Source organism: Excalfactoria chinensis, chromosome 1, assembly GCF_039878825.1.
Source record: "Excalfactoria chinensis isolate bCotChi1 chromosome 1, bCotChi1.hap2, whole genome shotgun sequence".
NCBI classification, from domain to species: Eukaryota; Metazoa; Chordata; class Aves; order Galliformes; family Phasianidae; genus Excalfactoria; species Excalfactoria chinensis.
In genome coordinates this window covers 11,878,918-11,906,704 of record NC_092825.1, presented here as the reverse complement: position 1 = coordinate 11,906,704, position 27,787 = coordinate 11,878,918, and the positions used below count along the sequence as shown (strand labels likewise).

General features: G+C 38.8%; 1 protein-coding gene across 2 annotated transcripts in view; it reads left to right on the top strand.

Annotated features, from left to right (window-relative positions):
* Nucleotides 1-27,787, top strand: part of RELN (reelin) — a 261,236-nt gene that overhangs the window by 125,220 nt on the left and 108,229 nt on the right. For both annotated transcript variants that reach the window (XM_072326651.1, XM_072326652.1), the window contains exons 8-10: nt 2,775-2,826; nt 17,025-17,121; nt 19,162-19,402. In XM_072326651.1, the coding sequence (XP_072182752.1) occupies nt 2,775-2,826; nt 17,025-17,121; nt 19,162-19,402 (390 nt within the window). The remainder of the gene's footprint in view (nt 1-2,774; nt 2,827-17,024; nt 17,122-19,161; nt 19,403-27,787) is intronic.

The following is a 27,787-nucleotide window of genomic DNA, read 5'->3' as shown; positions in this document are numbered from 1 at the left end:
TAAATGCAACTTCCTTGGTTTTGCTTAAAGATTATAATCGCCTTTTAGAAATATTCCAAGGAGAGAAAAATTGCATTTTCTGCAAATATGATGTACAGATAATGGAAATTTTTCAAATGGATTTGAAAATTGCTATTTGAGATTATTGCGATGGTTGAAAATCTGTCCCACCAAGTCTGTTCTCAGATCATTAGTAGCTGTGATTAATTACTTACATTTTCATTCATCCTCCACTTGGACCCGTATTATCAGCTAATCTGTAGTGCATTTCAGTGAAGATCCCATTTGTTAACACTTATAAGAAATTTTCCTCCGTATTCAGCATGTGTGTAGAAAAAAAAAGACATCAAAAACTCATGCCAAAACAAGCCATTTCATGGACTCTTTTCTTCTCAGTGTGGAGGAAGGAAAATAAAGATCTCTCTGATGTTCTTTGTCATTCAGTGAGAAGTTGCTGGTGACTCAGAAACGTAAACAGATTTAAAAGCAGTGCTCCCCATGCTCACCTACACCCACTAGAACATTCCCAGGACCAGGTCTCCATCTGTTACAAATTCACAAATACCTTAACTTGGTGCAAACCTGCACTGGACAAAGCTGAACCCCTTTTGCTCTTCTGCACCATTGCAGGCAGAAATACTGTCCATACATGCACTAGTGGACAGCATAGTAAACCATGTTATTTATCAGGTTAAAACTAACTTGCAAAGGAGGAAGACCATTAGCTTGACTGAAATCAGCTACTCAGGCTGATCTACCTGTTATCATCTAAATGCTGATGTTAGTACATAGAAGGGAATGGTGAAAGCTGCCCTGTCACCCAGGAATTTGTTAATCATATAGATGTGAGTGTACATACAAATGCTGATTATTCATTGGAAAAGATATGGATATTTTTCTGATCCTAAGTAAGAATCATAAAACATCTGCATTTTGGATTAGCTTTTGTTCATTGTCCTGCAGAGATGTGCATGGTAATAATGGAGTTCAGACATGAGAGATTTCTCTCTCCAGTTGTCACGTCTATCTACACAGTAGATAATTAAAGTGAACAGGAACACCTGATAATGGAAGAATCTGTTTTTGCTGCGTGACTTGGGGAAATTATACAGAAAAAGTGCTTTTTGCCATTCAAAAATGCTGACAAAATTGCCTTTCTAATACTGCTATAGTAAGATTTTCCGCATAATTGGGTCTAGTTCTTTAAGAAAATGGCAGTTTTGTGTTCATGAGCTCAATTCTGTATTTTGCAGTTCACCAATTTTATTATTGTTGTTGCTGATCTTCTATTCAGTGTCCTCTCCATTCCTCGGAGTATTTAAGTCCGCCAGGTACTTGTAGCCACCTTCATGTAGGTCCCCAGCTCAGCATTGGTGGCCAAAGCATTGAGCTCTGCTAGCCACAGACCTTGCTTCTAGGACTGAGTTTAGCTTCTCCTTAGCCATATCCACGTTATGATGTTCTGAATGAGTGAGGATCACGGATTTCTTAATGGAAGTGTTTATCACTACTCTAGTGGGAAAGAACATGAAGTTCTGGTCTGTTCTGACATGAGAGGACAACTCCAAGGGCATCAGATCCAGGCTGCAGGCACCACTGGCAATAAATATCAGATGGATTTACTTAGGGCATTTGCTGTCACTGTTCTTCTAATTAATTGACATTTTAGATTGCATAAACTTACTGTCTGATCAGTTTGTGCCTTTTTTTCCCCTTTTTTCTTCTGTTTCTTGCTGATGTGATCTTTCATTTTGTACATTTTTCCTTTTTCACTCTAGCCTGCAACGGTTGCTTACAGTGAAAAATCATATCTCTGCTGGGTCTTTTGCAAATGGGAATGAATCAAACATCGAGTCTCTTCTTTTTGGGATGATGATCCATTAATTCTTGGCTAAACAGTTGCTATGATTTTTCAGCTCCTCAACAAAATAACTAGATCAGGCAGTGTCTTTATAGTAGTGCTTCTGGATTGCTTCTTATGTAGCAGTATTGTTAAGCTTGACTTTCAAAATGTATTGAAAATTATTTTAAAATAATACAGGTGGTTCTATCTTCTTCACAATACCATAGTGCTTTAAAACTGTCCTAATTTGAATTACTGAAATATGAAAGTATTGAAAGAGAGAGAAAGAAAAACAACACAGGTGGGCAGTGTCCTGAATACAGAGTGAACTGCTGGGAGTTTTTTGCCCGTCTGTAGGTTTTGGCTGGATGGGTAGATGCTACAACAAAATGTCATGGTGTATATTATGCTGTACCACCAAGTTTTTGTTTGCTTTACTGGTGAAGACTAAGATTATATTATTTCCTCTAAATATTTCATTTTATTATTTTCTATTTATTTAATGTTATTTTCATTATTTATTTATAATCACTTTTGTTTCTTGTTCTGCGCAAAGATAAGTAAATAAAAACCATTATATATGCACATGTTTATCCCAGCTGGCCATAGATGACAGGGTTGCTTCATTTTTTAGATCTCCTAAACACTGATCAAGTGCCAGCATTTCACATCATTTGGCAGACAACAATACATTAAAAAAGAAAAAAGGAGGAAAACAGCTATGACATATGATGAGATATCAATAATCAAAATGACATAACAGCAATGTCTCCACAGTCACTCAACCTGAAAGGATAGGAAATTAATAGTTTTATGCACTGGAGATCTAAGTATCCAGAGACCTTCCATGCTTTCAAAGAAAAACAAGTGATTAATGTACTGTTTTGCTGACCTAACACAATCTCTCTGCTGTTTGCTTTTCTTCCTGTAGACCACCAATGGCCTTAACACAACTACTGCATCCGTCCTTCAGTTTTCCCTTGGTAAGTTTGGCTTAGTCTTTCACCTGAGAAAGCATAAAAAGTCATTGTTGCAATGGAAAATGACCCTCAGTTTCATCTTCACTGTTTTCTTTGGTGTGGCACTTGACATGAGAGATTAAAAGCATCTTGTAAAAACTATAGCACATTTATTCATCTCTTGATAATCCATGAAACTCCCAATATAAACTTTGAAAAGGAGTAATTCCAGTGGATACTCTGATGGTGGGAGGTGTAGTCATGGATTAATCTTTATCGCATCTGTTTTATAAAGCAATGGCAAATGGTATAATCACTCATTCTTTCTCTAATGTGTGATTGCTGTTTCTAAAATAGAACTAGCAGAAGTGGATTTTTCTTCTTTAGTATGGATAAAGCTGTTTTTAACACATCTATACAAACAGAATAGGTAGCAGGAGAGAACTAAAATAGATGCTATTTGATTCTGATTATTTACAGGGTGGTGGCATGCTTTACCAACTAGAATGTCTGTTGTAAGTTATTGCAATGTATGGTAGGGGCTTACTGCAGAAGTTGTGGCTTGGGCTGAAGGCAAACTTAGAAAACACATAATTCCTTAACTTAAATCTCAGTGTAAAAAGTACGAAGGAAAAATGTTCTTATGACACAAATAGTTCAATAAAAAAAGCAAGAAAGAAATATAGCTGTTTCCTCTGTGGACTCCTGGATATGTATTTCCAAATTATATACCTATTTTTAAAAAAGTAAATCACTACAAGTATCTCAGCAAATGTGTGATTAAAGTCTGGAAATCTCAGTTGGAAATAAGAGCTATCAGGCAGCTTGGCAAGCTGCTTCTTTTCTTTAATGGATCTGAAATCTATTTCCTAGAAGGCTCAGAAATACATCAGTTATATTTGTTTCTACCTGAAGTCATTCATTTGACTATTTGAGGGCGACATTATTTGTCACCGTGCAGCTCACAGCAGTGTTATTAGTGCTAAAGATTGGTATATGTGCTTTCATATAGAATTACCATTTTTAAAAAGGTAGCAAAATGTGTCTGTTCCTAAGCTGAATTACTGCACAAAGATCCAGCACCTCTAGCAAAAAAACAGCCTGGAGCTGCCCTGCAGCTTCATGCAACCAGTGGAAGGGCAGCAACTCACTTGAATTGTTAGGACATGTCATTCACCCACAGAAGCATTCCTGGGGTTTTTAAAGTCACACATTTCTGTCTCATTTTCCCACCTGTGGCTGTACCATTCATAGTCAGTGAATGTTTGCTGGTCCATCTTGGCAGCTGGGTCCCACTGCAAGTGGCATACAGAAGATTGCATTTCCCAAACATGTAACAATTAGATCTAAAATTTCACTTTGGTCCTATCATCTGGGAAGGTGAAATTAAAAAAGGTCAAAGAGTGGCCGAGTAGGAAATATCATGTGTGGTAACAATATCCTAAACTGTACCAGTAGAAGCCAGTAAAATCCCCCATGTAATAGAGAAGGAGGAGAGTGGATATGCATCTGAGTAAATAAAATTTCAACCTAAGTTCAAAATGTATCACATTACCTGCATGCCTGTGTTGGGCTTGAAATATCGCACAGACTGGTTTTGTAACTGATAAAAACCAGTGTGAGCCGGGAGACTGCTGCTGTGCTCAGCAGTACTTGGCTTTACAATCATAAAACTGAACGAGGCATTTGCCAGTTTCCATCTTATTCCCAAATGTCCAGATTAATCATAACCCTATTTAGAGATTCATCCAAGAGAATTACCTTTTCTTAAAGAGGGTTCAACACTTTCTATCTACCACTGAATAGCTTAAGCTGAAATCCTTTGGGATTGCCTTTATATTAGATTTCTCACCTAGCTGTGACCACATGAAAGTGCGTATCCTTTGATTTCTCTCATCAGTAATTATCAAATGGAATTCTGTATTTTCAGCTATATAAGCAGGTTAAGACTGGAAAACGAAGCAAAAAAAAATTGACTTAGATTACATCATGACTCTCTGTATGGTCAGAAAGGATAAGATTCCAGTGAATTTTTCATTAGTTGATATTCTGTGTAGTTTTCTTAATGTGCTATGCATCTGGTAGTCTTGTACTCCGAAGAGCAATAGAGTTCAAAAGGAGCACTGAGGACAAAGCCTTAATTAGGATGGAAAGGTAGTTAGTAAGCCCTATTCAGCACACAGGTCAACATTAATGCACAGTAGCTTTTCTGAGCGAGAGCAGTGTCTCTGCCATGCTGCACTCGGAGTTGCTGGAGCCAGTGGCACTGCCTTGTCATCCAGGTCTGGAGTGATGCTTATATTCATGCACTGTAGGCCCAAGTGTGCAGAAAATTTCATTTGCTTCAGATATCTTTAATCACCCCTGACTACATATCTACAAGACCAAGCACAGATATGTGAAAGAAAAAATCTGTCAGTTTCCTCAATACTCAGTAGGACTGTTAATTGAGATATTTAAAGCAATACCTTTGGACTCCCATGGGCCAGAAAGTCTAGTTCAACAACTTGGGACTGCAGGATATTACAGAGATGTTAGCCTGTTTTGTTAGCTGAAATATTCTCTATTACTCACTCCAAAGCTCAGGCTTTTCCCCTTAGCTAAGCCACTAGATTTCTCCAGGGATGAAAGCGAGCTGTCATTCATGTAGGTCCATGTGATGGAAGGTGACTAGATAGCAATGAGAGATTAATAACAGAGGTAGACGTGGGAAAAAAGCTACTCATGGGATCCTGTAAGGGGAAGAGAAAAGACTTTAAGGGAGCAATGCCAAGGTGTCAGGTGTGCAAGTGGCACCGTTCCTTGGGCATCCTCTTCAAGCATATGCTCCCACGTCTGTGATACATGCGGGCTGTGCATACTCTGCGTGGGCGTTCAGCATTGTCAGACTATTTGCAGCCCTCCTTCTTCCGCAGTGTGTGTGTCAAACACCAAGCTGAAGGTGACGAGCACCAACACTTAGCCTGTCCTCCCATGCAAGTGCTCCTTGGAGCCATGTGTGTCTCAGCATGAAAATTGTTTGTGGGGAATGTTCAATTTCCTTGAAAAAAAAAAATAGTTCCATAGCTCTTTCTTCATGCTCCAGTATCGATGGGTCATTTTTGACTTCTGAACAGTATTGGAAAATACAACTAACTTGATAAGGAAAGCACTCATTCTTCAGCTTTGTTCATGAAAACTCTTGAACACTGCTCAACAAGCAGCGTGAATTTGACAGTGTCATTGACTGGATAAATGCAAAATGTTTGTAAGAAAGGATTATATCTTAAAATTCTTTTCAACTTTTATGGTATTATCCAAAGATCCTCAGTCATTCCTAGAGCACATTATTAACTGTTCCCCCTCTATTTTCTAGTAATATTTACAAATAGTTAATCTCTCTTAATATCTTAATAGTTGTCTGTAGAAACATGAAGTTCAATTGGAAGAGGGTTGTGGGGTCACAACCAGAGAGGTTGTGGGGTCTCCTTGTCTGGGGATATTCAGAATCCTTCTGGACACTTTCCTCTACAACCTACTGTAGGGAGCCTGCTTTAGCAGGGGTTGACCTAGGTGTTCTCCAGGGGTCTCTTACAACCAAACCCAACAATTCTGTGATTCTGTCTATTTTTATTTATTTATTTCCTAAGTGAAAGTAGAATGTTTCACTTTCTGCTTTCACATGCATAAATATTTCACTGATAAGCTCATAATTTAATCACAAAAACAGGTAATAGAGCTAATCGTTTCTCCAAACATGCTCAACAGTGAAAAGTATTTCACTCTTACAGTTTTATTTCCTGGTAGAGCAGTCATCACTATCTTCACTTTAAAAGTCTTTAGCTTTATAAATCCATCAGACTATGAACACTACTTAACTGAAGAGTAATTCTGTTGACCTTTATATTTATAGCATCATTTCTTTTTAAGAAGAAAGCTCCCTGTGTAACTCACATATCAAGAACTTCTATGTGGTCTAGTATATTTACATCCTATTTTTAATGCTTCCTCTTTTCACAGTTTTTCACAAGTGCAATAGAGAAAACAATTTAAAATATGCTATTGATTGCTTTTGATTAGTGTATGAGTAAGGGTCATTGATTTGGATGCAGATCTTTGACATAATGGTTCCAAAAGGGTTTTCATGTCATGCCCTGCCTTGCCTTAGACAGCAGGTTAGTGAATCATTAACACAGCAGCCTCTATTACTCTTTTTGAACCACAGAGGTCCCTAGGGTTAACACTAGAGTTGATTTACTCTGTAAATCTATGTACTAAGGATCTCACTGATGTTTGTTGAAGACAAAGCACAGATCGTTTTTATCACCTTCAGTGAAATGGTGCATCCTTCTTCAGGCTTAGGTTTCTTCCTTCATTTTTGAAATAGCAGTTTGTTACCACTCTGAATCTTAGAGAATTAAACTACAAGTAATTGATTCTGTAGATTAGGGAAATACTCCTATTTTGCTCTGATATGTATTCAGGCTACAATGGTAATAGTCATAGTAGTAGTTTTTAAAACAGAATTGATGAATGAGCCTTTTAGATTAGTAATGACTTCCAAGATTTTATGTTTCAGAAACACATTTGCTTCCTTATTAACCTCAGCAAAGAGAAGATCATAACGGATACAAATTACTTTACAAGAATAGCCTATAGACAGAAACAGTGCAACTGACTCATTGACCCCCAGGTACATCCACGGAGAAAATGGTTTCTCCATGTGCTCACCTAGAGTGGCATCTGTGGGGCTCTGCAGGACATCTACAGGAAGGCAATTGCTTCTCCTTCTTTCCAGAATCACAGAGTCATGCACTTGCTAAGGCTGGAAAAGACCTTTAAGATCATCAAGTCCCACCTCAACCTAACCATACTACCCTAACTATAACAACCCACTGCTGCACCATGCCCCTGAGCACCTCATCCAAACTGTTTTTAAACACATTCAAGAATGGTGACTCAACCACCTCCCTGGGGAGCCTGTTCTAGTGCTTAACAACCCTTTCTGTAAAGAAGTTTTTTCCTGATATCCAACCTAAACCTCCCCTGGCACAACTTGAGGACATTTCCCCTTGTCCTGTCACCTGTCACCAGTGAGAAAAGACCAGCCCTGCTCTCGCTGTAAGCACCTTTCAGGTATTGGAAGAGAGCAATAAGGTCTCCCCTCAGCCTCATTTTTCCCAGACTAAGCAGCCCCAGTTCCTTCAGTCTCTGCTGGTAGGGCATATTCACTGAGCCCTTCACAAGCCTTGCTGCCATTCTCTGGACCTGCTCCAGCACCTCCATGTCCTTTCTATATTGAGGTACATAGTACTCAAGGTGGGGCCTCACCAGTGCTGAAACGTCCTTATACTGCTTGACTCAGCAGCATATACAATAATGAACTCATTTGACTCCATTCAACAGTTCGAAAACTCTTGTAATTTATATTTTTATTATATTTTATCTCATTTCTGGTGGCAGCTGTTATACTAACAATGCTGCTTTTGCATCATCTATTCATCTTCTGCTTGGATTCAGACAACCCAACAGAAATTCACACATCCAAACATGTTTTGTTGAATATGCCACAACTTTGGCTGGGAGGAACAAGTGCTGACTACTTTCTCTTAATGTTCATGTTTGTTTAGTTTACAACTAGCAAAAACTATCCAATGACTGACAAATGCTGTAGTAGCTATTTTATGTGGTAGCACTGGGCCTGCCCTCAGCTGAACCAGGCATACATGAGAAGTTTCTTTTCAGAATTGCTATGAAAATTCACTCGTGTCTCTAGACAAATAAAGTGAAAAATAAACCCCTTCTGAGGACTTCGTGGAAGAGTATTTGATCTTTAAAATTTCTCACTACCTCACTGAACACAATTTGTGGGGCCAAATGTTTTGGACATGTTGAGCTGCCTCCTTCATTGTAGTCACCTGTATGGATGACTTCCCTCAGCACTCAGGTTTCTCCCTCTCCGACGCCTTCCAGGAAACACCAGATTTGTTTGCTTGGTGCATTTATAAGGTCATGTTGACTGTGGTACAAACAGGGAAGGAGAACTCCTGAGGCACGTGGTGAAGGAAGGAAGATGGTGGTCCCAGGACAGAGGGATTATCTTGTGTTAAGCAAACAGAGGGCACTCCTGAACTAGTATGTAGTTTTTGAAGGATTTCATACCAGGCAACTGACTAATAGAAGTGTTAGGACCCTGCCTGAGCTGAGTGTAAATAGTGCATAATAACAGCATTTAAACCAGGTAATTTGAAGTACCAATTCTATAAGCAATCAAAATTATAAAATGAAGCTCAGTTGTTGCTACGTTGAGATACATTCCTTTCTTAACAGTAAAACCATATTACATCTGAACAGCCAGGTTGTTTTATCCTTATTTATTTCCTAGCCATTTGGGCAAAGGTTGGAAATTTGATATAATTAAATGCAAAAATCAGTATAATTTGCTATTTGTATTTCTTCTGTTTGCTTCATTTCCTATCTTCCATTTGATAAAACAACATTAAGATTTTTTAATTCGCTTCTCGATTTGTCATCTTCTGTTACCTGACATGAAACCCAGTAACTTTCACCTTTCTGACAGAGAAGTCCTTTATGTAGATAGACAGGTTATAAATTACCTCTAATGTGAAAGAGGAAGACAGATAAGTAACATCATCTAGCACACTTCACATAGCATGAGAGGAGATGTGAGGTGGTGTTTATTGATTTTGCTGAGTTATACAAGAAGGGCTGCCTTGATAATGCCTAGGTCAAAAAAAGGGCTTAAAGCTAATGCCATATTGGAAAGACATTTTAATGGCCTTGTGGTGAAATGATTTGTGTTGTTTTGGCCAGTTCAAGGTTACAATGAAATATTGTTTTTATTACTTCTGTACCACGGTTTCTCTGCCACTGCTATGAATTAAACTGTGAGCACTACAGATTTATTGTGCAGTGAAAAGCAGCACAGATAAGGGAGCTGGGTCTGACTTGGCTCTGGCCCAGGGCAAGTGCCAGAGCCAGCTCCACATGGTCAAATGTGGGCCATTACCAAATTGTTTGCTGAAAATAATAAATGCCAGATTACAGGCTGACTTTCATCTTAATCCTGCTCATAACATTGTATTAGGATAACACTGTTGTACGATTAAAATTGTCCATTTTTGAATTAATTCCAAAACAAAGCATCTGCAGTTCCTGAGGGGGAAGGGAAATGGGAGCCCCCCACTCAGCAAAATGCCCATGGGTCTTTTTTCCAGGGGGAAGGGAGCAGGAGCATCACTGAAAGCAAAAGCAAAGAAAAATATAGAAAAGCTATAAAGCACTGAAAAAAATAATAATAATAAAATAAAGCTTTCACCAGTTATAACTCACCTACATATAAAGTTAACAACAGGCAATCTGTTTTCTAGACTTTCAGAAATGAACAACACCTTAACTCCAGACTTGAGGAAGAAATATTTCCCAAATTTTTCTGGTGAAAGGGAATTTCATTAAAGCAAGAAAGAAAACTACTTTCAAGTCTTTATATTCAAGTTGCCACTTTTCACACAGCAGCTCTGGGACCACTCTGTGTTTTCGGTACAGCCCTTCTGGAATGAACTACTATTGAGATCTAAACAAAACATTACATACCTTCCTGCTGTATTTTCACATCCTTGTGTTAAAGTTAGGATAACTGACCTTTGCTCAGGTCGCTAATCAGAGTTAAGCAATAGGCCTCTTCTTCTTACCAATACATGTTAATTTGTCATTTAATAACTACTTGAAGATTGAAATGGTATAATTTAAATTTTGCCCTGCTTCATTGAAAGATCACCCTTTCGGGGGACCTCTCCATAATCTGAGATTAAGCATTTAATGGCAGTAATATTAAAAAATGCAGTATGGGTATATGATCAGAAAATGCGTTCTTACTGTACAGCTTACTACTTGGTCAGACACAAGGATCACGGTAAGAGTCTTTCTGGGGAGTTAATGACATTATTGTTGCAGTAGCTGTAATTAATGGGTGTCCATTACATCCAGATCTTAACAGGTTCACTCACTTTGCCTTCAGCAAGGAAATCTAAACATTATTAGTGCATTTAAGAATGTGGTTAAATTTAGAAGCATCACTTGATTATTTATTTGACAACAGACACACTACTCAAGCACATACCTGCTGGCTGCAGCTCAGAAAGTTGTGCTATAGATTGCAGACTATCAGAATAAACTGGAAACTAGCAGAAGGGAAATACAGAATTCTACTTAACTTATTTTTCTCTTAATGTTCTCAGCACAAAAAGCAATATGAACTGTGGTCTATCTTGTTCATTAGAAGAGAACAAATTGTTGTGAGTGCAGGAAGCACATCGTATCTCTGAACATAAATAGACCAAGAGGAAATTGAGGCGGAGAACTATTTCCTTAGACTTTTCGTACTTAATAGCTGGATTACTTCACAAAAAGTACATTCACTGTTATTGATAACCCTGGCAGGATGTGGGTGGAAAGGGGCAAGGGGAGGTTCCCTGCTCTGAGCAAGGCCGCCTTTTGGGTGGGTGCAGCTTGATAATGGCCCCATCCAATGAGGCTTTGAACTTTAATTAATCTTTAGGACTTCAGTTCCAAAGGCCTTCTGATTAATGCATTTACTAATTGAGAATGTATTTACTAATTTTAAACATATTTATTAATTTCTCTTGCAATTTACTAATCGTTCCTCCAGTCTTATGTGATTTTATGACAGAGGATAAAAGCACGTTCATTTAATTTAGACATCAGCCCAGAGCTATCAGTGGAATAAAGTTAGCTGTTCTCTGAATTCTGCTGAAATGAGCAGCTGAGACATTGCATCTCAAGATGCATAATTTTCACAGAAGTTAGAGTAGCTCTGATTTTTACCAAGGGCAAGCACCAATGACATTATTGTTCCTCCGTTCACTTGCTTATTCTGGATTGTCAAAACATACACAGTGGCACAGAGATTATGTATGCCATGCAGTATGGCATGAATAGTGAGTCACATGTTTTTCTATCGGTGTTTCCAGTGTAGCCAGAACAAAACACTCATTTTTAAAATATGGTTGAAATCATTTGGCTCTTGATTAGAGGCCAACATACACATATACCTAAAAAAAAAGTTACCACAGTTTCCGTTGAGTGCTCATTCTACCAGACTATATGGTTCATTAATTTGGAAAAAGACTATTAGCAAGCCAGCCAAATTCGACCACTGTATTATCCTGTTCTGTCTGGCTTAATTCAAGCGATATCAGCAAATCATAATCCTTAGCAAACACTAATCATTATTCAACACATTAACAAAATGAATAAAAGCAATCTTCCAGTATTAGATAAACAGGAGTCTTCTGAGCTCCCATTCAGACTACAGTTAGGACATAATCAAACCCTTCTACAAATTTTCATGTGAGTTTTTCTTGCACAGTTGCACATTAGACTCATTCTTCTCAGAGCCAGCATTAGATATCTCATCTGCTTATCCACTGAAGCACTTGCAGGAACTATCAAGAGGTTGTCAAGAGGCAGAGGACGTCACAGTCTATAAGGAAGCAAAATATTGCTTCCCTTGCAGATGGCACCCAGTTTTATCTCAACAAAACACCAGCTTCTACACAGTGCTGTTAACAAATCTTAGAGACCAACAGCCATGTGACTCAGATTTATGCAGATCTGACACAGTTGGAGGCAAAGATGCAGTGACTCTTGAATTAATTTTGCCTGCCATTGTCAGCCTGGATACAAATACGCCAGTACATGGTTGCAAATACCTGTCATGAAGTGCCTTTGTCACATTCCTCCTTAAATGTTCCTAATACTTTACCTCTATGACATTTCAAAAAATAAGGTGCATAAAATATTAACTAATAATGGCATTGAATGCATCAAAAATGAACTTAATGAGACTTCCAGGAAAATAAAATATCTCCATCTCAGGTGGACATGTTATAGGTGATGAGTGCTAGTTGGGTACTGGCTACAGGTTACAAATCCTCCAGAACATGTAGGAAAGCAGTTGGGAAGGATAGTTTTGACTCAGGTAGAACTAATGAAGCAGCAGGCAGAACCTGCTCAGCTTTATTACACTATGCCAGACAAAATCATCTCCTATCAGCATTGGTGCCTGGATTCAACTTAAGTAAATTTTATTTTATTACCCTTAGGGCAAAAGCATATGAAGCGTAGGCCAAATAAACTAATGTTTCAGATTATGCAATGTGTGGAAATAGTTGGGTCTTATAACAGAAGCTGATTTACTGCTTATAGTTTTCACTAAGTCAAAAATTATTGTCAGAGCTTCAAATGTATCATCTAACATGATATCCATGAAGGTTGTCTCTACATCAGCATTTATTATAAGTTTTAAAACCTGTGGATTTCAGCTAGAAGCCTATGAAAAGGAGTAAAATCATTGCAACAAGAACAGAATACTTACTTCCTCACACACACTACTATAAATATGGAAATTAAAAATGGGGTAATCTGCACGTGCACATACCTTAATATTGAAAGTATGACTGTAAGTCTTAGACAGTTAGATTTAGCTAACTAGCTGACCAGCTAAATCTAACTGGATTTAGTTTTATTTAGGCAGTGAGCACAACAGAGCATCAGATTTACTTGCTTGAAGAAAGAGGCAGCATCTTGCTTTCATGAACTAGTTACTATAAGCTTCTTTATGGTAATCATTCTGCATGTTTTCTTACCTGTTTTCATGATTAATTTTAAACCGGAGCATTGTTGGTTTAAAGCGACCATGTTCTAGGCTCATTCATAAGGTCTGAGGTCATTTTGTACAACTTTTTATTAGAAAGACAAGAGGTTGTGAAGATTTACAGTGTCGCATACTGCAAAGTAGTCTGTGCTCAGAGCTGGGGCAGCATCTGTTAGCATTTCTAGAAGTGGGGTAAATTATGCCTCCCCTTTCCTGGGCAAATTTGCCTTCCATTTGTGCTATGTTTGTGCTCCTCCCCAGGGAGGTGGTTGAATCGCCATCCCTGGATGTGTTAAAGAGCCGTTTGGATGTGGTACTCAGGGATATGATTTAGCAGAGGGTTGTTAGAGTTAGGGTACTATGGTTAGGCTGCGGTTGGACTTGATGATCTTCAAGGTCTTTTCCAACCTGGGCAATTCTATGTAACTGCTTGCATTTTGATCACCTGCTTGCTCATGATTGCTTTGTTGGTCAAGAGAGAGACAAACATTAAAACTGCAGATTTAAACAAAAATAAAGTAATAACAAATAACAACAAAATAAATAAATATTTCTATTTTAGGATTACTCATACTGCAGTAAAATGGGGTAATAGGAAAAACATTAATAATAATTTTGGGAGTAATATTGAAAATAACGACATACTGAAAGTTACATGAAAAGATGCTGTTTTTCAATGACATCTCAATAAATCCAGTTCTGAGAACAGTTGTATTTCATCCATCTCCCTTTCCTTGGGGAGAAGCTGTTTATGCAGGCTGGATTAATACTGGTTTTGTAAAAGAAGCAAGCAGTAGATCCTTGTGGTTCCTATGGATTTTAAAAAGACTGTTTTAATGGCAAAGAATGCCTTAACAGATGTGTTCATTTCGGTTTTTCAATTGCTAAAGTTTTACAGAATTTGATGCTTAAATAATTAACATTTTACTTTCTTATGATTTTGAGGAAAGAATGTACGTTAAAAAAAAAAAAATTGATAGAAGCATATATTTCATCGTGGTAGTAACTATTGCTTCCACTGACGTTGATCACGTTCCCAAACTAATTTACTCTTAGTACAACCAGACTGATTATTAAAATAAGAACAGAAAGCAGCACTTGTCATTCCTCTTTGCTTTCTGTGTCTGCTCCTCTCTTTACAATAACATGGGGAAATGCCACATCTGCCTTGCAACTTTTCAGTGGTGTTTTTTCTTTAAAGCAAGAATTTCTGCCTGAGATTGTCCAGATTTAAGAGATAACATTCTTCATAATATCATACGGATGGTATTGTCAGCAAATATGTCCGTCTCCACATTTCTGGCAGGACATTTTGATTTGGCTTTCTTGAAGAGTGCTGTACCAAGAGCTGATTGTAAACATAACGGATGGGGCACATTATTAAGTTTATATTGCTTGTTATTTTTCCTGTTTATGTTCCTGTTGTTTTTGTATGAGAGAAAAGTCAGTATGTTGCAGCTTTGCCTCACAGCCTCCTGCCAGCCAAAGTAGTTAAACCAGCTGAAGTTCATTGGCTTTGATGAGTGTGATTAGAGCTTGGAACTCCTAAAAGCCACAGAAGTAGAAACTGACAGCAGATGCCACTCAGTGGAGTAGACCATCTCAGCAGATGGGCAAAAATGAAATGTAAAGGCTTTTCCTGACATCATTTAGTTTTAATATGATAGAAATAAAGTGCCTTGTCAGTAAATTATACCCAGAGAGTTGTTTTGTAGTCATTTTGGGTATATGTTTGGTAATTCAGAGTCCTGCTGCCTTTGCAGGATTAATTATTCTGTGCCTCGTTACAGCAGAATACGTTTCAGAGCAGCTGAATGTGCCCCACACAGCTGTAGTGAGTGGTTCGGAAGTATCTGCTGCTACGTTTGCAATATAACAGTAATAAAAGATACAAGAAGTTAACTTTGTCGGTCATTTCCAGAGTGCTAGTTGATGTATTAGCCAAAATTACGGAGATGTAATCTCAGCTTTTGGTTATTTTTCCCTCTGTACATGATGTGTGCCACAGAGTGGAAAACCAGATGTGCAGCATTGCTGAGCTGAGAGCTATGATGGGAGCTGCCTCGGGGCACTGGGGCTGCAAGCAGTGTGTGACATTCCCATTCAAATATGCAGGCTGTTCCATCATGCAGGTGGTTGACATCTTTTTAATCGGGCCATTCCTTTCATTACAGCAGTAATGTACCCCAAGTTGCAAAATTTTATCTCCAGAATTTTCCTCATTTATATATTTTAACACATATATATGTGGTCCTTATTTGTGTGCATTTATATTTTGTAAAATTTATATTAATGAATTACCTTTTCTATAATATGTATTTGCATTTATGTACATGGATATGCACAATTTCATTGTGACCAAATATACCTGCAGTACACACAAGCATAACACACTACATGTACTACCAATAATTCATACCCCTACTGTGAGCAAAGCTGTGGTACACACCCAGCAGCAAAACGATGTGATCAGAGGTGCTGTTTAATTGAGAGCAGCTTCTTTTAATTTGGAAGGTATCTGCTATCTGCTGCCTGGCGACCTTTGAGTCTCATATTTCAACCTGTCTCTGAAGTAGAGATGTTGATCTGTGAAGCACAGCTTAGGATTTATCTGTTTCATTGGGTGTTGAATTTCCTGAGAGGGATGAATTACTTGATATTTGAGGGGGGGGAAAAAGTAGTATTTTTAGTGTATTTAATTATCACTCAGGCTGTTTATCAGTTTGGTAGGTTGCATTTTTCAATCCCAGTTTTTTATTATTTTGACTGTCCCCTTTATTAATTGTTAAGCTTATCATTCGTGACAACACCCAGAGGCGCTCTTTTATAAATCAAAAGTAAATATATTACCCTACCTTGCAGGGGTGCCATAGGGCTTAATTAGTTCATTTTTGTAAAGTGTTCTGAGATTCCCAGATCAGCATCAAATGTTTATCATTAATTATAGGCTCTAGTGAGTCTATGGGATGATATCTTAATTTAATTCTCTTTGGGCATCCTTAAAATAACTAATTTTGTAATATCTTTGTTCTTTCAAATTCCTGGAGAACATTTGCCCGTAGCTCAAGTAATTCCAACCTCCCTATTGTTTACTATATTCTTGTTTCTGGTTGTTTTTTCCTATGTACCAGTATGCAAATCAGTCCTTTACTGTCTTCCCTATAAATACCGTTAGGTGGATTATATTCTAATAAAAAAAGAATTTGTTTATATATTATACGGTGTTTTTTTGGTTTTTTTATTGTGTTTTTTTTTCCTGCAGTGGGGGAGTGTTAAGCAATTTATTTTGCTTCCCTTGGGAAATCTGCAGAGATTACACAGCTTGGCTGTGATTTATCATTCCCACTTTATTTCTGACTCATAAGGCATGCATTATTTTGTGTTTACCTGCAGCAACACATTCCAGGGAATCACATCATCAACCAATGCACTTTAAAATACGGAGAAGTGATGATGTGACAAATGCACAGGCAGTACTGATTGTTACTGGAGGATCATTTATTGTTTAAATGTATCATAACTCTTATGATTTCATCACCTTTTCCAGGATCAGGTTCGTGCCGCTTTAGTTACTCAGATCCCAGCATCACAGTATCCTACAGCAAGAACAGCTCTGCAGACTGGACTCAGCTGGAGAAAATTAGGTTTGTTACAGCTTTTTAATCACTTTCATGCTTTCTGGATGAGCAGGTGTTGATTAAGCTTGAGTCTTTTATAACTTTGTTGATTGCTAACTTTTGAAGTTCTCACTTGTTTAGGCTTATTAAAAGCTGAGGGGGTGAAATTATGGCCACTAATGTTAATTTCAGATCTGCCACTGCTTTTGGCAAATCGCAGTTCCATCCTGTGTGGGAGGTCAAGAAGGTAATGACTTCAGAGTTAAAATGCAGCTCCAGTAACCAAAAGGCTCAGTCTATGCTGTAGGCAGTGTGCTGTAAGCTTGTGTTCCTGGTTCTCACCAATGGCCATGCCAAACCTTGCTGAAGTGAGGAGGTGAATGCTGGGGTGGGTAATGCAATGTTTTATTTTGAGTGGATTGACTGTTAAAGCACCAGACTGTTTTTACATCAAATGTTAGTGAATGCATTGATGTGCTTAAGAACAAACGAAAAGTTGATTAAAGCAAAAAATAAAGCACTTTTCATAGTCGTAGACACATCAACCTGCATTACACACCAAACACCAGGGAATGGGGCATGTTGTGTTCTCCTTGTGATTTCTTCATTCTAAACCAACACCTCAATGGCTTTTGCATTTCAGCATCATTTTTAATCTCAGCAAGAACAATAATTTGTACTGTTGCAAGTTTCTACTTCAATAGGATAAAATGATCCATAAAAATATTTTATAGTTTGATGTGAATGTTTGGCTCCTAACAAGATGTATTGAATTATGCCTTGTTTTTTAACAAATTGATTTACGTGAAATCACAAAGGATTACAAATGAGAATCTTATAATCTTTTCTTGTGGGACTCTTCAGCCTGGAGAAGAGACTCAAGGGAGACCTGAGAGCTGCCTTTCCATATCTAATGGAGGGTATGAGAAAGGAGGGGACAGACTCTTTAGCAGGGTCTGTGCTCAGACAAGAGGAAATGGTTTCACATTAAAAGAGAGGACATTTCACCTGGGTGTAAGGAAGAAGGTTTTTTTACCATAAAAGTAGTAAAGTACTAGAACAGGTATCCCAGAGATGTGATGGATTTTTCCGGAGATATTCGAGGTCAGGCTGGAGAGGCTTCTGAGCACCCTGGTGTGGCTGTAGGTCCCCTAATCATTGCAGGGGAGTTGGACTAGATGGCCTTTAAGGGCCTCTTCCAGTTCAAATGATTTCATGACTCTCCTGTGATGGAGCAAACACAAGCCTTTGAAACCCCAAATATGTGACGTTAATGCCTGTGTTGTTTGAACGGTGTTGCTTTTACTCTGACAGCTGGAGCTGGCAGCAGAAAATAGGTCAATAGAGCAATGTCGTGCAAAGTAGAGAGGAGGATGAATTATGAAAGGATGCTCATCTCTCCTGTGGTTCCTATGAGTTACAGTGTTTATGTGAATGTGCTTCAGCAGCTTTCTTTCCACCTCAGGCAGCTCCAGGGAATGGGAGAAATGGGGTAGGGTGGAACAGGGATGCTGATGGTCAGTGCAGTGTGCAGGAACAGTGCCATGGTCTTGTGCTGAGTGTGCCATGCTGGCGTGGTTTCAGCACAGGCTGAAACAGGTTTCAGCACAGGGGAAGGATATCTAAAGGGCAGGGTGGGTGCTGGGTGTGAACAGTCTTAAAAGCTTGGGGAGATGTGGCACAGGAACTGTGGCTTCCTTATCATTTCCTTGTTACCATATCCACAAAATACCAGACATTATCCAGACACCTTGGAAGTGTGATCAGTGTGATGAATGCTGCCATGATCTGTGCTTCTGCTCTCCAAACATCTCATTGATCTGTTACTCACAACCCCAGCCTGCAAGGTCTCTGCAGTGGGGCTGCCTTTGTTTGGACTGTACATACACTACTCAGGATGGCGGGACTCTGCCTCAGAGCAGATATTTTCTAATCTCTTTAGAAGATATACCATCATACAAGTGATATCAGCATAGCTGTGTCACATTTAGTAAACATGTTAAATGACTGAAAAGCATTCCTGGTTGTGGCTTATGCTTGGTCTAATTCCATATCACTGTTTTTCAGTGCTCCTTCCAATGTCAGCACGATCATACACATCTTGTACCTTCCTGAGGATGCCAAAGGGGAGAATGTGCATTTTCAGTGGAAACAGGATTATCTTCATGCTGGAGAAGTGTATGAAGCCTGCTGGGCACTGGACAACATCCTGATCATCAATGCTGCTCACAGAAAAGTTGTGTTAGAAGATAATCTTGATCCTGTGGATACTGGCAACTGGCTTTTCTTTCCTGGGGCCACAGTGAAGGTTAGTTTGAGTATATATGTATATAATGGTTTAATTTCATTATTATTATTATTTATGTAGAAGGACTCAGTGATTCCAATGAGTATCCAACTCAGGATATTCTATGATTATAATCTAAAACTTAAGGACAGTTAGGCCTCTCCATCTGTTTGCAGAACTGGGTTCTTTTACTCTGTTCTGACCTATTTCCTGTCCCACTGGAGCTTCCTAAAACAATGCGACGTTTTTGCCATTACCGAAAGCAGATGACAGTTTGTAACTACTGTCATGTCAAAGATCATACAACAGAAAATGGGAAATGGCTTCCTTTTGGGAAAACAAACAATATTTTTTGAAACAAATTCAAGTCAGGTATTTTGAAATCTACCTGTTTATTTATCTCAGTGTTGTTTGGTACTACAACTTGGTGTTATTCAGCACTTTCTTTGTCACAAGCCATCATAAGAAGTTCTACTTCCTCTTTTTGTGTGAATATCACCTCTGTTGCAGCACACATTCAGATAGTGAGAACTCATTAAAAGTCACTGTTGCAGTGAGACCCTAATCTGATAAATGGGATTTAGCAAGATCGTACAACCTTTGGAAAAGCCCTAAGGAGACTTGCAAGATCTCTGTGAATAAAGTTCCTCCAACTGCAGAGTTCTTCTACATCCTAAAACCAGTTGTATCCTCACTTTTTATGTTTCCAAGCAGACAGACATTGAACAGTTGATGACGTTCAGTTTTCATCCTATTTTTCATTCACAAAAAGGGGCTGCTTTGTTGTCAGAGTTCATTTATGAAGTTGATGGTTGTTTTGGCAGTCACGCAGGAAACAGGTGTCGTGTTATGAGGGCAGAACAATTTTGACTGTGACTTCAGCCTTTTCCCACGGAATCTGGCCTAAGGTTACTCTTCTTAGAAATAATCTCACTAGTCTACTCATAGTACCAGTGTATCAATTTTTTAAGACCATTTGAACTACAATGAAAACTTTTTTTTTATAATGAGATTTTAGATCAAATAATGTCCTGACTGCTTAATGATTTTCTATGATCTTTTCATGTTTGTTCTGATGTCCATCTTACCTATGGATTTCAAAATCCAGTCCACAAGTTAGAAGGTATGAGAACAAAACAGTGATTAATGTGCCATACTTGCATCTTCCAAAATGGCAAAGCCCAAAGCTTGCTCCTTCTAAAACATGCACAAACAGCGTCTATATTTCAAGTAAATATCTTTGGTTTGTTTGCCTATTCAAAAGCCGATTTAGTGTCAGTACTCAAGTACACTTGAAAGATGAGGGGCTTAAACATTGAGATCTGGTAGTTTTTCTGGACAGAAATATCTTTCAAACTCCAACCTTGTGTGAGATACAAGCAATGATTCACAAACCTGCCATTCCTCCAAGGCTGTCTTCTGTTCTAGGGAAAACTGGTATGAGTTTTCTAAATATGTTTCTATCCCTACAACTTTCTGCTACACTGGACTCCATTTCCAGCTAATGAGACCTTTCTCTGACATCCAGGACTGTCTGTGCCATACAGGTTTCAATTCATATCCTCCTGTCCTCTGTAAATTAGTACTTCACACAAATTATCTTTCTTGAGATTGGTGTTAATTTCTTCACTGACTTCTTTTAATGCTTTTCCTTGCAAGTTTCCCTGGCAATGCTAACAAATGGTCACATTTCTGGATGTTGTTTATAGTCTAATTCAGTTTTAACTGATGTACACAAAACTGTGGGTCATAAGTTCCTTTCCAAAATTGTGCTATAAAATAATGTCATCGAACCAAGGGAATTAAATGTTCAGAAAAAAATGAAGAAACAAGAAAAAAAAATAATTTTTTTTTTTCTTTTTTTCATTTTACTGGGTTTATTTTTTACACTTATCTTCACTTGCACACATTAGCTGGTACAACACTCCCATGCTTGATTTTGGCTTGTGCTGTCTCCCAGATATTATCTTCAAGGAATGCACAAGCACGAATGGGCTGAGATCTGTTTCCAGTAAGCAGAAGGAATGACTGCACTCTGCAGGGAGGAAAAATTTTACCCAGTTGGATGCAAACTCTGCTATGTCATTTGTTGTCAAGGCCAGAGAATGGTCCTTGGCCTAATTTGGTTACTGTCACAAACCCAGCATGTTAAAACTGCACACCTCATCAGTCCCTTCAACCATCCCAAATCTTCTCAGACAGTTCTCATTGAGTACTGTTTTATTGCCCTAGTGGATTTTGTTAAGCACTTTATTCATAAGGGTAGGCATTTAGATAGAGTTTGCTGTAGTTTACAATAAATGTTGCTGCTGCTCACATAGGTAGTGGTGGTTCAGTGAGTTCTTCCCCAGTCATTGCTCAGGAGAAGGCTTTGCGAAGTGCTTGTTCTGTCTGGTACAAGCTCATGCTGGATGCTTACCAAGCTCCATAAAAAGTATATTTTTTTCTGCAGAAATTTTTCCTTGGTAGTACTTGAGGTCTACTAAAATTAATAGCAAACCCTATAATGCTGGTAAAACTACTCTCCCTCAGAGCTACTCAGACTAAGTAAAAGGGTATTGAAGAAATGTGATATCATGAAGGCTATTACGTAGGTTCTGATTTAAGTTCTCTGGTGGATTCAGTCACTGGAGAGGACAGTGCAAGCAGTGTAATTATGCACTGATATGCTCGCTCCACTTTGGTGTAATCAGGCTCATCTCCTCAATGAGCACTTGTGGGAATTTGCCTGTGTCCAGTAAGAAGCGGTTCCTGTTCCTCCTCCAATCTTTTTGAGCTTTGTCAGGATTTTGTTTTGTTTTGTTTCTTGCTGCGCTCGGGAGTGGTTCTTGCTCGTTTGAAAGCACATGGCTGGTTGCAGACGCAGCTGGAGCTGGCTATTGAGATAGGAGGCAAGCTGAGAGATAAGCCACCAAATTTGTGTGTTTCAGTTCCAAAGAAGACAGCAAAAGACCAAAAAGATGCTGTTAGCAAGGCCAAACACCCCTTAGGAGATTAATTGGATCCACTGGAACGTATTTATCTGTGTTGGACTGTGAGGAAGGGTGTTGAACAGGATAAATTCCTGACTGCACTTCAGTATTTGCATTGACAGCTCTGAGTGTGAGCATGGTGTTGCAAGTAAGTATGGCTACAGTGTGCCACATAGATCAGGGTGCTGTTAAAGGTCTGTGGGTCTCAACACCCCACAGCTAATCAGGAGGAGAGATGAAATCTTCCTTCAGTAATGCTTCTTGGATCTTTACTTTTTAAAGCAGGGAGCCATTTCTTCTTTCAGTGGATGCTTCATATATTTTGTAGATTTGACCATAAATTGTTGTTGTCTTTTGAGGCCCACCTTCTGCCAAGTTTTCTTGTTTTCCCTGATTGCTCTGGTTTAAGTTTGGATGTGCCAGACAAAGTTGAGACAAGAGTAATCTTCAGTAGTCTTACAGTTCAAGTCTCAGCAGTTACTTCTGATTAAATAAAGATAGCATTGAGACCAAAGCATCCATAATGTTGGGTGGGGGAAAAGGAGGGAAGGTGTGTGCCAGACTCACTGAACAAGTCAGTTTCAGGGCCAGTCAGTAGTATCTGATACGTGTTATTCACCATCATGGATGCTGCAAGTAATTCCTGAAAATGTCCCAATGCCAGTCTCCTGATAATGTCAGCCTCTGTTATAAAAGATGTGCCGAGGCTTGTAAACTCATCATTTTCTATTCTTTTCTTTTTTTTTTCTTTTTTTTTTCTTTTTTTTTCTTTTTTTTTTTTTTTATTTAATGATCCTCAAGTGGATTCCAAGTGTGTTTTGTCTCCAAGACATCCAAGTCAGCATGGTCCCTGTTTCAGCTGTGTTGTCTCACTTTTCAATAGACTGATACCATGCAGTCATGCCTATTTTGATAGTTAAGTAACAGGTCATTGCCACTCATTTCAATTCCCTGGAAACAGAATAGAGTTTAGTAGAAGAGAAAGCTTACAAAGAAGAGAATGGGGGAACTCAACATTCACATTCAGAAAATACTCTGAAAATGTGTCCATAAAATTTTGTGACCTTTCACCATACCCTGAGCACATCAGGGCTATGAACATCCTAGATCTGTGAGTCCTTCCTGAGCATGTGTTGCTGAGGGTGACTGAGCACAAGAGACAAATGGGCAGGCCTAGGAGTTTGGCAAAAAGAAATGTTGATTAAGCTATTCCAACCCTCCGGTTCCAGAGCGGATTTCCAAATTTCTGAATACTGTGTTAATTAATAGGAATGGCATTGGATGGTCTTCTTTCAAAACAAGTATCTTTATATTCCATATATATCTTTGTTGGTTTTAATCGCTTGTGCTAAAATGAACTGTTTTTTCTTCTTTTGTTTTTATCTTGTTCTTGAGGAAGTCATTGTCATTGTCAAGTCATTGAAGCAAGTGAAGAATATTTCTCTGCAGAAAGGTGATTCTCTAGCTATGCTAGTGTGAAAAGGACAAAGGGAAATTGCTGTGTCTCTATACTGGGCAAAGATACATGAATGTAGTTGTTTCTGACAAGACTCCTCTTTTGGAATAAGATACAGCAAGGCAGGTTTTGGTTTGTGGGCCAAACCCAGCCTTCTAGCCAGCTGCTTTGCCTCGCAGGAGCCACTACCTACCATATCTTCCTGGGAAGACATGAGCTGGCTTCCAGCTGCTCCTCAGCTCTGAGCCTTTCCTGCTTCTCTGCAGGTGGGTGGAGGTGTGTGAGAAGGGAGGAGAGGTGAAGACATCAGAGTAGGGTGCATTAAACCCGTCCACTGGCTCCGTTTAGTGAGAATATGATCACTCTGTAAGGAGGCATCTGAACATATATAGGACTGGACTTAGCACATGTGTGGAATTGCTCTTGTTTTGTTGGTTGTTTTTTCTTGCTGTTATTTGTTTTTAATAATCACCGTTGTAATTAAAATAATAATAACTTAAATGCAATGGATTGGAGTTCCTTGGAAGTTAGGTTGACGGTTGTGCTGAGTTGTTTGGGCAGCTGAGCAGAGCTGTGGGCAGCAATGCTGAGCCCGCAATTTTCTCCATGCCAGTTCCCCATGGCTCAGAAGTGTGGCGTAGTGGCAGGGAGCCAGATTTAGCACTGAGCTAGCATCAAAACACCAGGGGTGTTTCCTGCCTCCTAGAAAGAAAGAATTTAGTCTTCACGGGTCACCGTGAGATGCACATTAGTAAAAGAAATGTGGATTGACCCATTAGATGCCAAAGAGTAGAAACAGCTTTGGCTGATTCTTTCTTGTTCGGATTTTACACTGCTGTGGATACATGTCATTACTTTCAGAGGAACAGGTGAGGTTATATCGTGCTCACTGCAGAGTACTAGAAGTATCAACAGTTTCCAGTAATATAGAGGAATAGCTCAGTGCGTGCAAGCTAAATAAGCCAGCCAAGGAAATCAGCCATCACCTGAGTAACTGATGTTATATAAACATCATGAATTGTCCCAGAAAGACAACAACCATACAAATTATACCAGTCAGTCAAAAACAAGCAAAATGTTTTGAGCACCAGCCTTTGGCTATGAGTCTGTAATTGGAAATGATTTGTAAAAGCACACTTTATAGACTGTTACTACATCACAGGACAAGTTTCATCCTAGTGGTTTTTTTGCAGAGGGAAGGTGCACTATAACCCTCCTTGCACCTGACCTGCTTGCACAGGAAAGCAGAAAAGTTTAAAGCCCCATGGGAAATGATATTCTAATCTCACTGTATTTTTTTCCTTTGGTTGAAGAATGGACTTCAGACCAGAAGCCCCAGTAGCCAAATCCACTGAATTTCGAATTTTTAATTGTAATTTCACTTGCTAAGAAACTTCCTACAGGGTACAGTTTTATCCAGACTGCATCTATCCTCCTACTTGCTATCTTTTCAAAATCTAGAACCTTGGAAAACCTACAAGACCCTTTCCAGAAAGGCACAATATCTAATTTATGGCTCCATTGAAAATGCTGTTTTAATTAATTTCCTTCATTTTATTTCTTGTTCCTCTGCTTCTCATATTTCATCTGTTTGCATTGCCTAGATTTTAATTAAACAAACCTCTCCTCTCTGAGGAGCAATATGAAGTGGCAAAAATAATCACTTAAAATATTACAGTCATTAAAAAATTGGCTGTGGTCAAAGCCATGCATTTTCAATTTGCCGACAAAGTATATTTCTGTTTCCTTTTAAAGTGTGTTTTGTATGTGGATAGCACATGCCAACCAGCCTGGCTATCAGAGATGCTCCTCCAGCTGAGTGGGCTGTGTGACAACTCCTTAATGGGGGAAATTGATGTCTCTCTGCTCATGTAGAGGTGAAGGCATACTGGGCAGATTTCTTTCCATCTGCCACCAGCCCTTTGCAAGCTGGCATTGTCCAAATGCCCAACACATTCATTCCAATGCAAAAAAAAACTGTTGCCAGAAAATAAATTGTAAGGCTACAGCTGTCCGGAAGAATCATCGGGGCCATTAGGCTCAGGAGAGATAATATGAAGAGGTGCATCAGTGTTTGCCTCTGATAAAAGCCTAATTAAATGATGGTAAAGATGACTGTAAATACTTCGAAGGCACAGAGGTGAATAACGTTTTCATGGGAATGTGTATAAACTTTGAGAGATGCAACATCTCAGCCAAAAACCCACTACACCAAAGAATTTCATGTGCATGTTTCCCGTTGATGCCTTTCTGAATGGCACAGTTGTATCATTTAGTTGCCCTCTGTTTCTGCTCTCCAAGTTCTGTACTGCAGAGCCAAGAGCTATTTAATGTTTTAAAAATCTGACTTGAACACTGGGACAGAAGCTGATTTTAATGAACTTCAGTGCTTCTTTTTACATTCCCAATCTTTGCCTTTTAATTTTCTAACAGTATTTATGTCCACATCCCCAGCTGTGACTGCAGTGTTAGTGATCTGCTTGCAGAACTAGCTTGTGTTCACATGGCAGAGGGAAGTGCAGACCTCCAAAGATCCCTCCCACCCAACAGGTCACACAGAGTACAGCAGATGTCTCCTAATGCAGTGCTCTCATGCAAGTCTTTAAAAATATGGACATTCTTCGAGCATGCCAGAAGGATGTGGAACATCAGATCTTACATAGATCCCTGAGAACATTCAGATGCTACCATAAATTAGTCTGTTTTTATTTATGAAAACATAAATAGGTCCATTTGGCATCTGCTTCACCAAATCCATTTTCCCTGCTTTGGCTTTCAGAAACCCAATGGCTTTGAGCAGTCCTAATTAAATCCCTTCTGTGTCTCAGGTGATCAGCAGGCTTTCCTAAAAGCAACTACAGAGAAAAGGTGAAAGCTGGAGGTAGAAGATGTAGAATTTAAAGAGTATAGAGTAGGACAAAGAAGGTGAATCCGGTGCAGACTTTTGACAAAAGTTAGGTTTTGAAACCATGTATCAGTGTCTCCTATAGTCTGTATCTTCCAGTTACGAGCTAATACCCTCATCCTATACAGTAAGAGGTTCACCAGAATAATCCGACTTGCTGCTTCTCGTAGAAATGTTGGCTAAGAACTATATTCACAGACTGGAAATATATATAAGTAATTTAATTATTTCATTTTAGAGGGTTACTTTCTCTATCTGGACTAATATTTGCTAGTCAAGCTGGTAGTGAAAGCCATTCACCAGGCAAGTGTTCAGTTTGTTTTAGGCAAAGGTGTTGTACACTGCTTACTTGTGGGGTACAGCCTGGTACTGTATAATAAAACTTCTGCAATATAAGGAATTGACTTAATATATCAATTTATCTTTGGTAGTAGAATTCTAGAATTAAATCTGTTAAACTATAAGACAATAATTCTGCAATTTTTCATCACCAAAACCAAAACTTTTGTACCATTGTAGCAACGAGGAATGTTGAGCAATGGATATACAATTATTGCCTCTTTAGACACGAAACAAAATGAAAGAATGTGTTCTAGGAAAAACCACCATCCATTTGTAAAGCAGGAGATCGGCTGAGGCTGGGAAGGTGAGGGAATAAAAGGAAACATGCAAGAAGGAACAGTGCCCATGCTGGTAAGCAGTGTAGGTTTAAGTGTAATCAGTGATAAGGTTTGTTGAGGAAAGTGCTAAGGAGATGACTGAAGGACGTCATCAGGTGAGGAATTTTCCAGGCAAGATGGGCACCTGCAGATGAAGGGGCAGCAGTCAGGTAAAAATGAGTTAAGAGGTGGTAGAGGCAGGTGAAGATGAGCTATCACAGTGCTTCCAGAGCAGGTGAAAAGCAGTAATACTGTAACTATACAGCAGACAAACTTTAGAAACAGAAAATTCAAAGTGAATATTAGATTGAAAGCAAGTCTAAGCATGCTGAGCTATGGGAATGTGTCCAGACGATTTTCATTTTGCTCTATTCATGCTAAGCAATAGTTTAACAATTGCAGCTAGTGAATAAT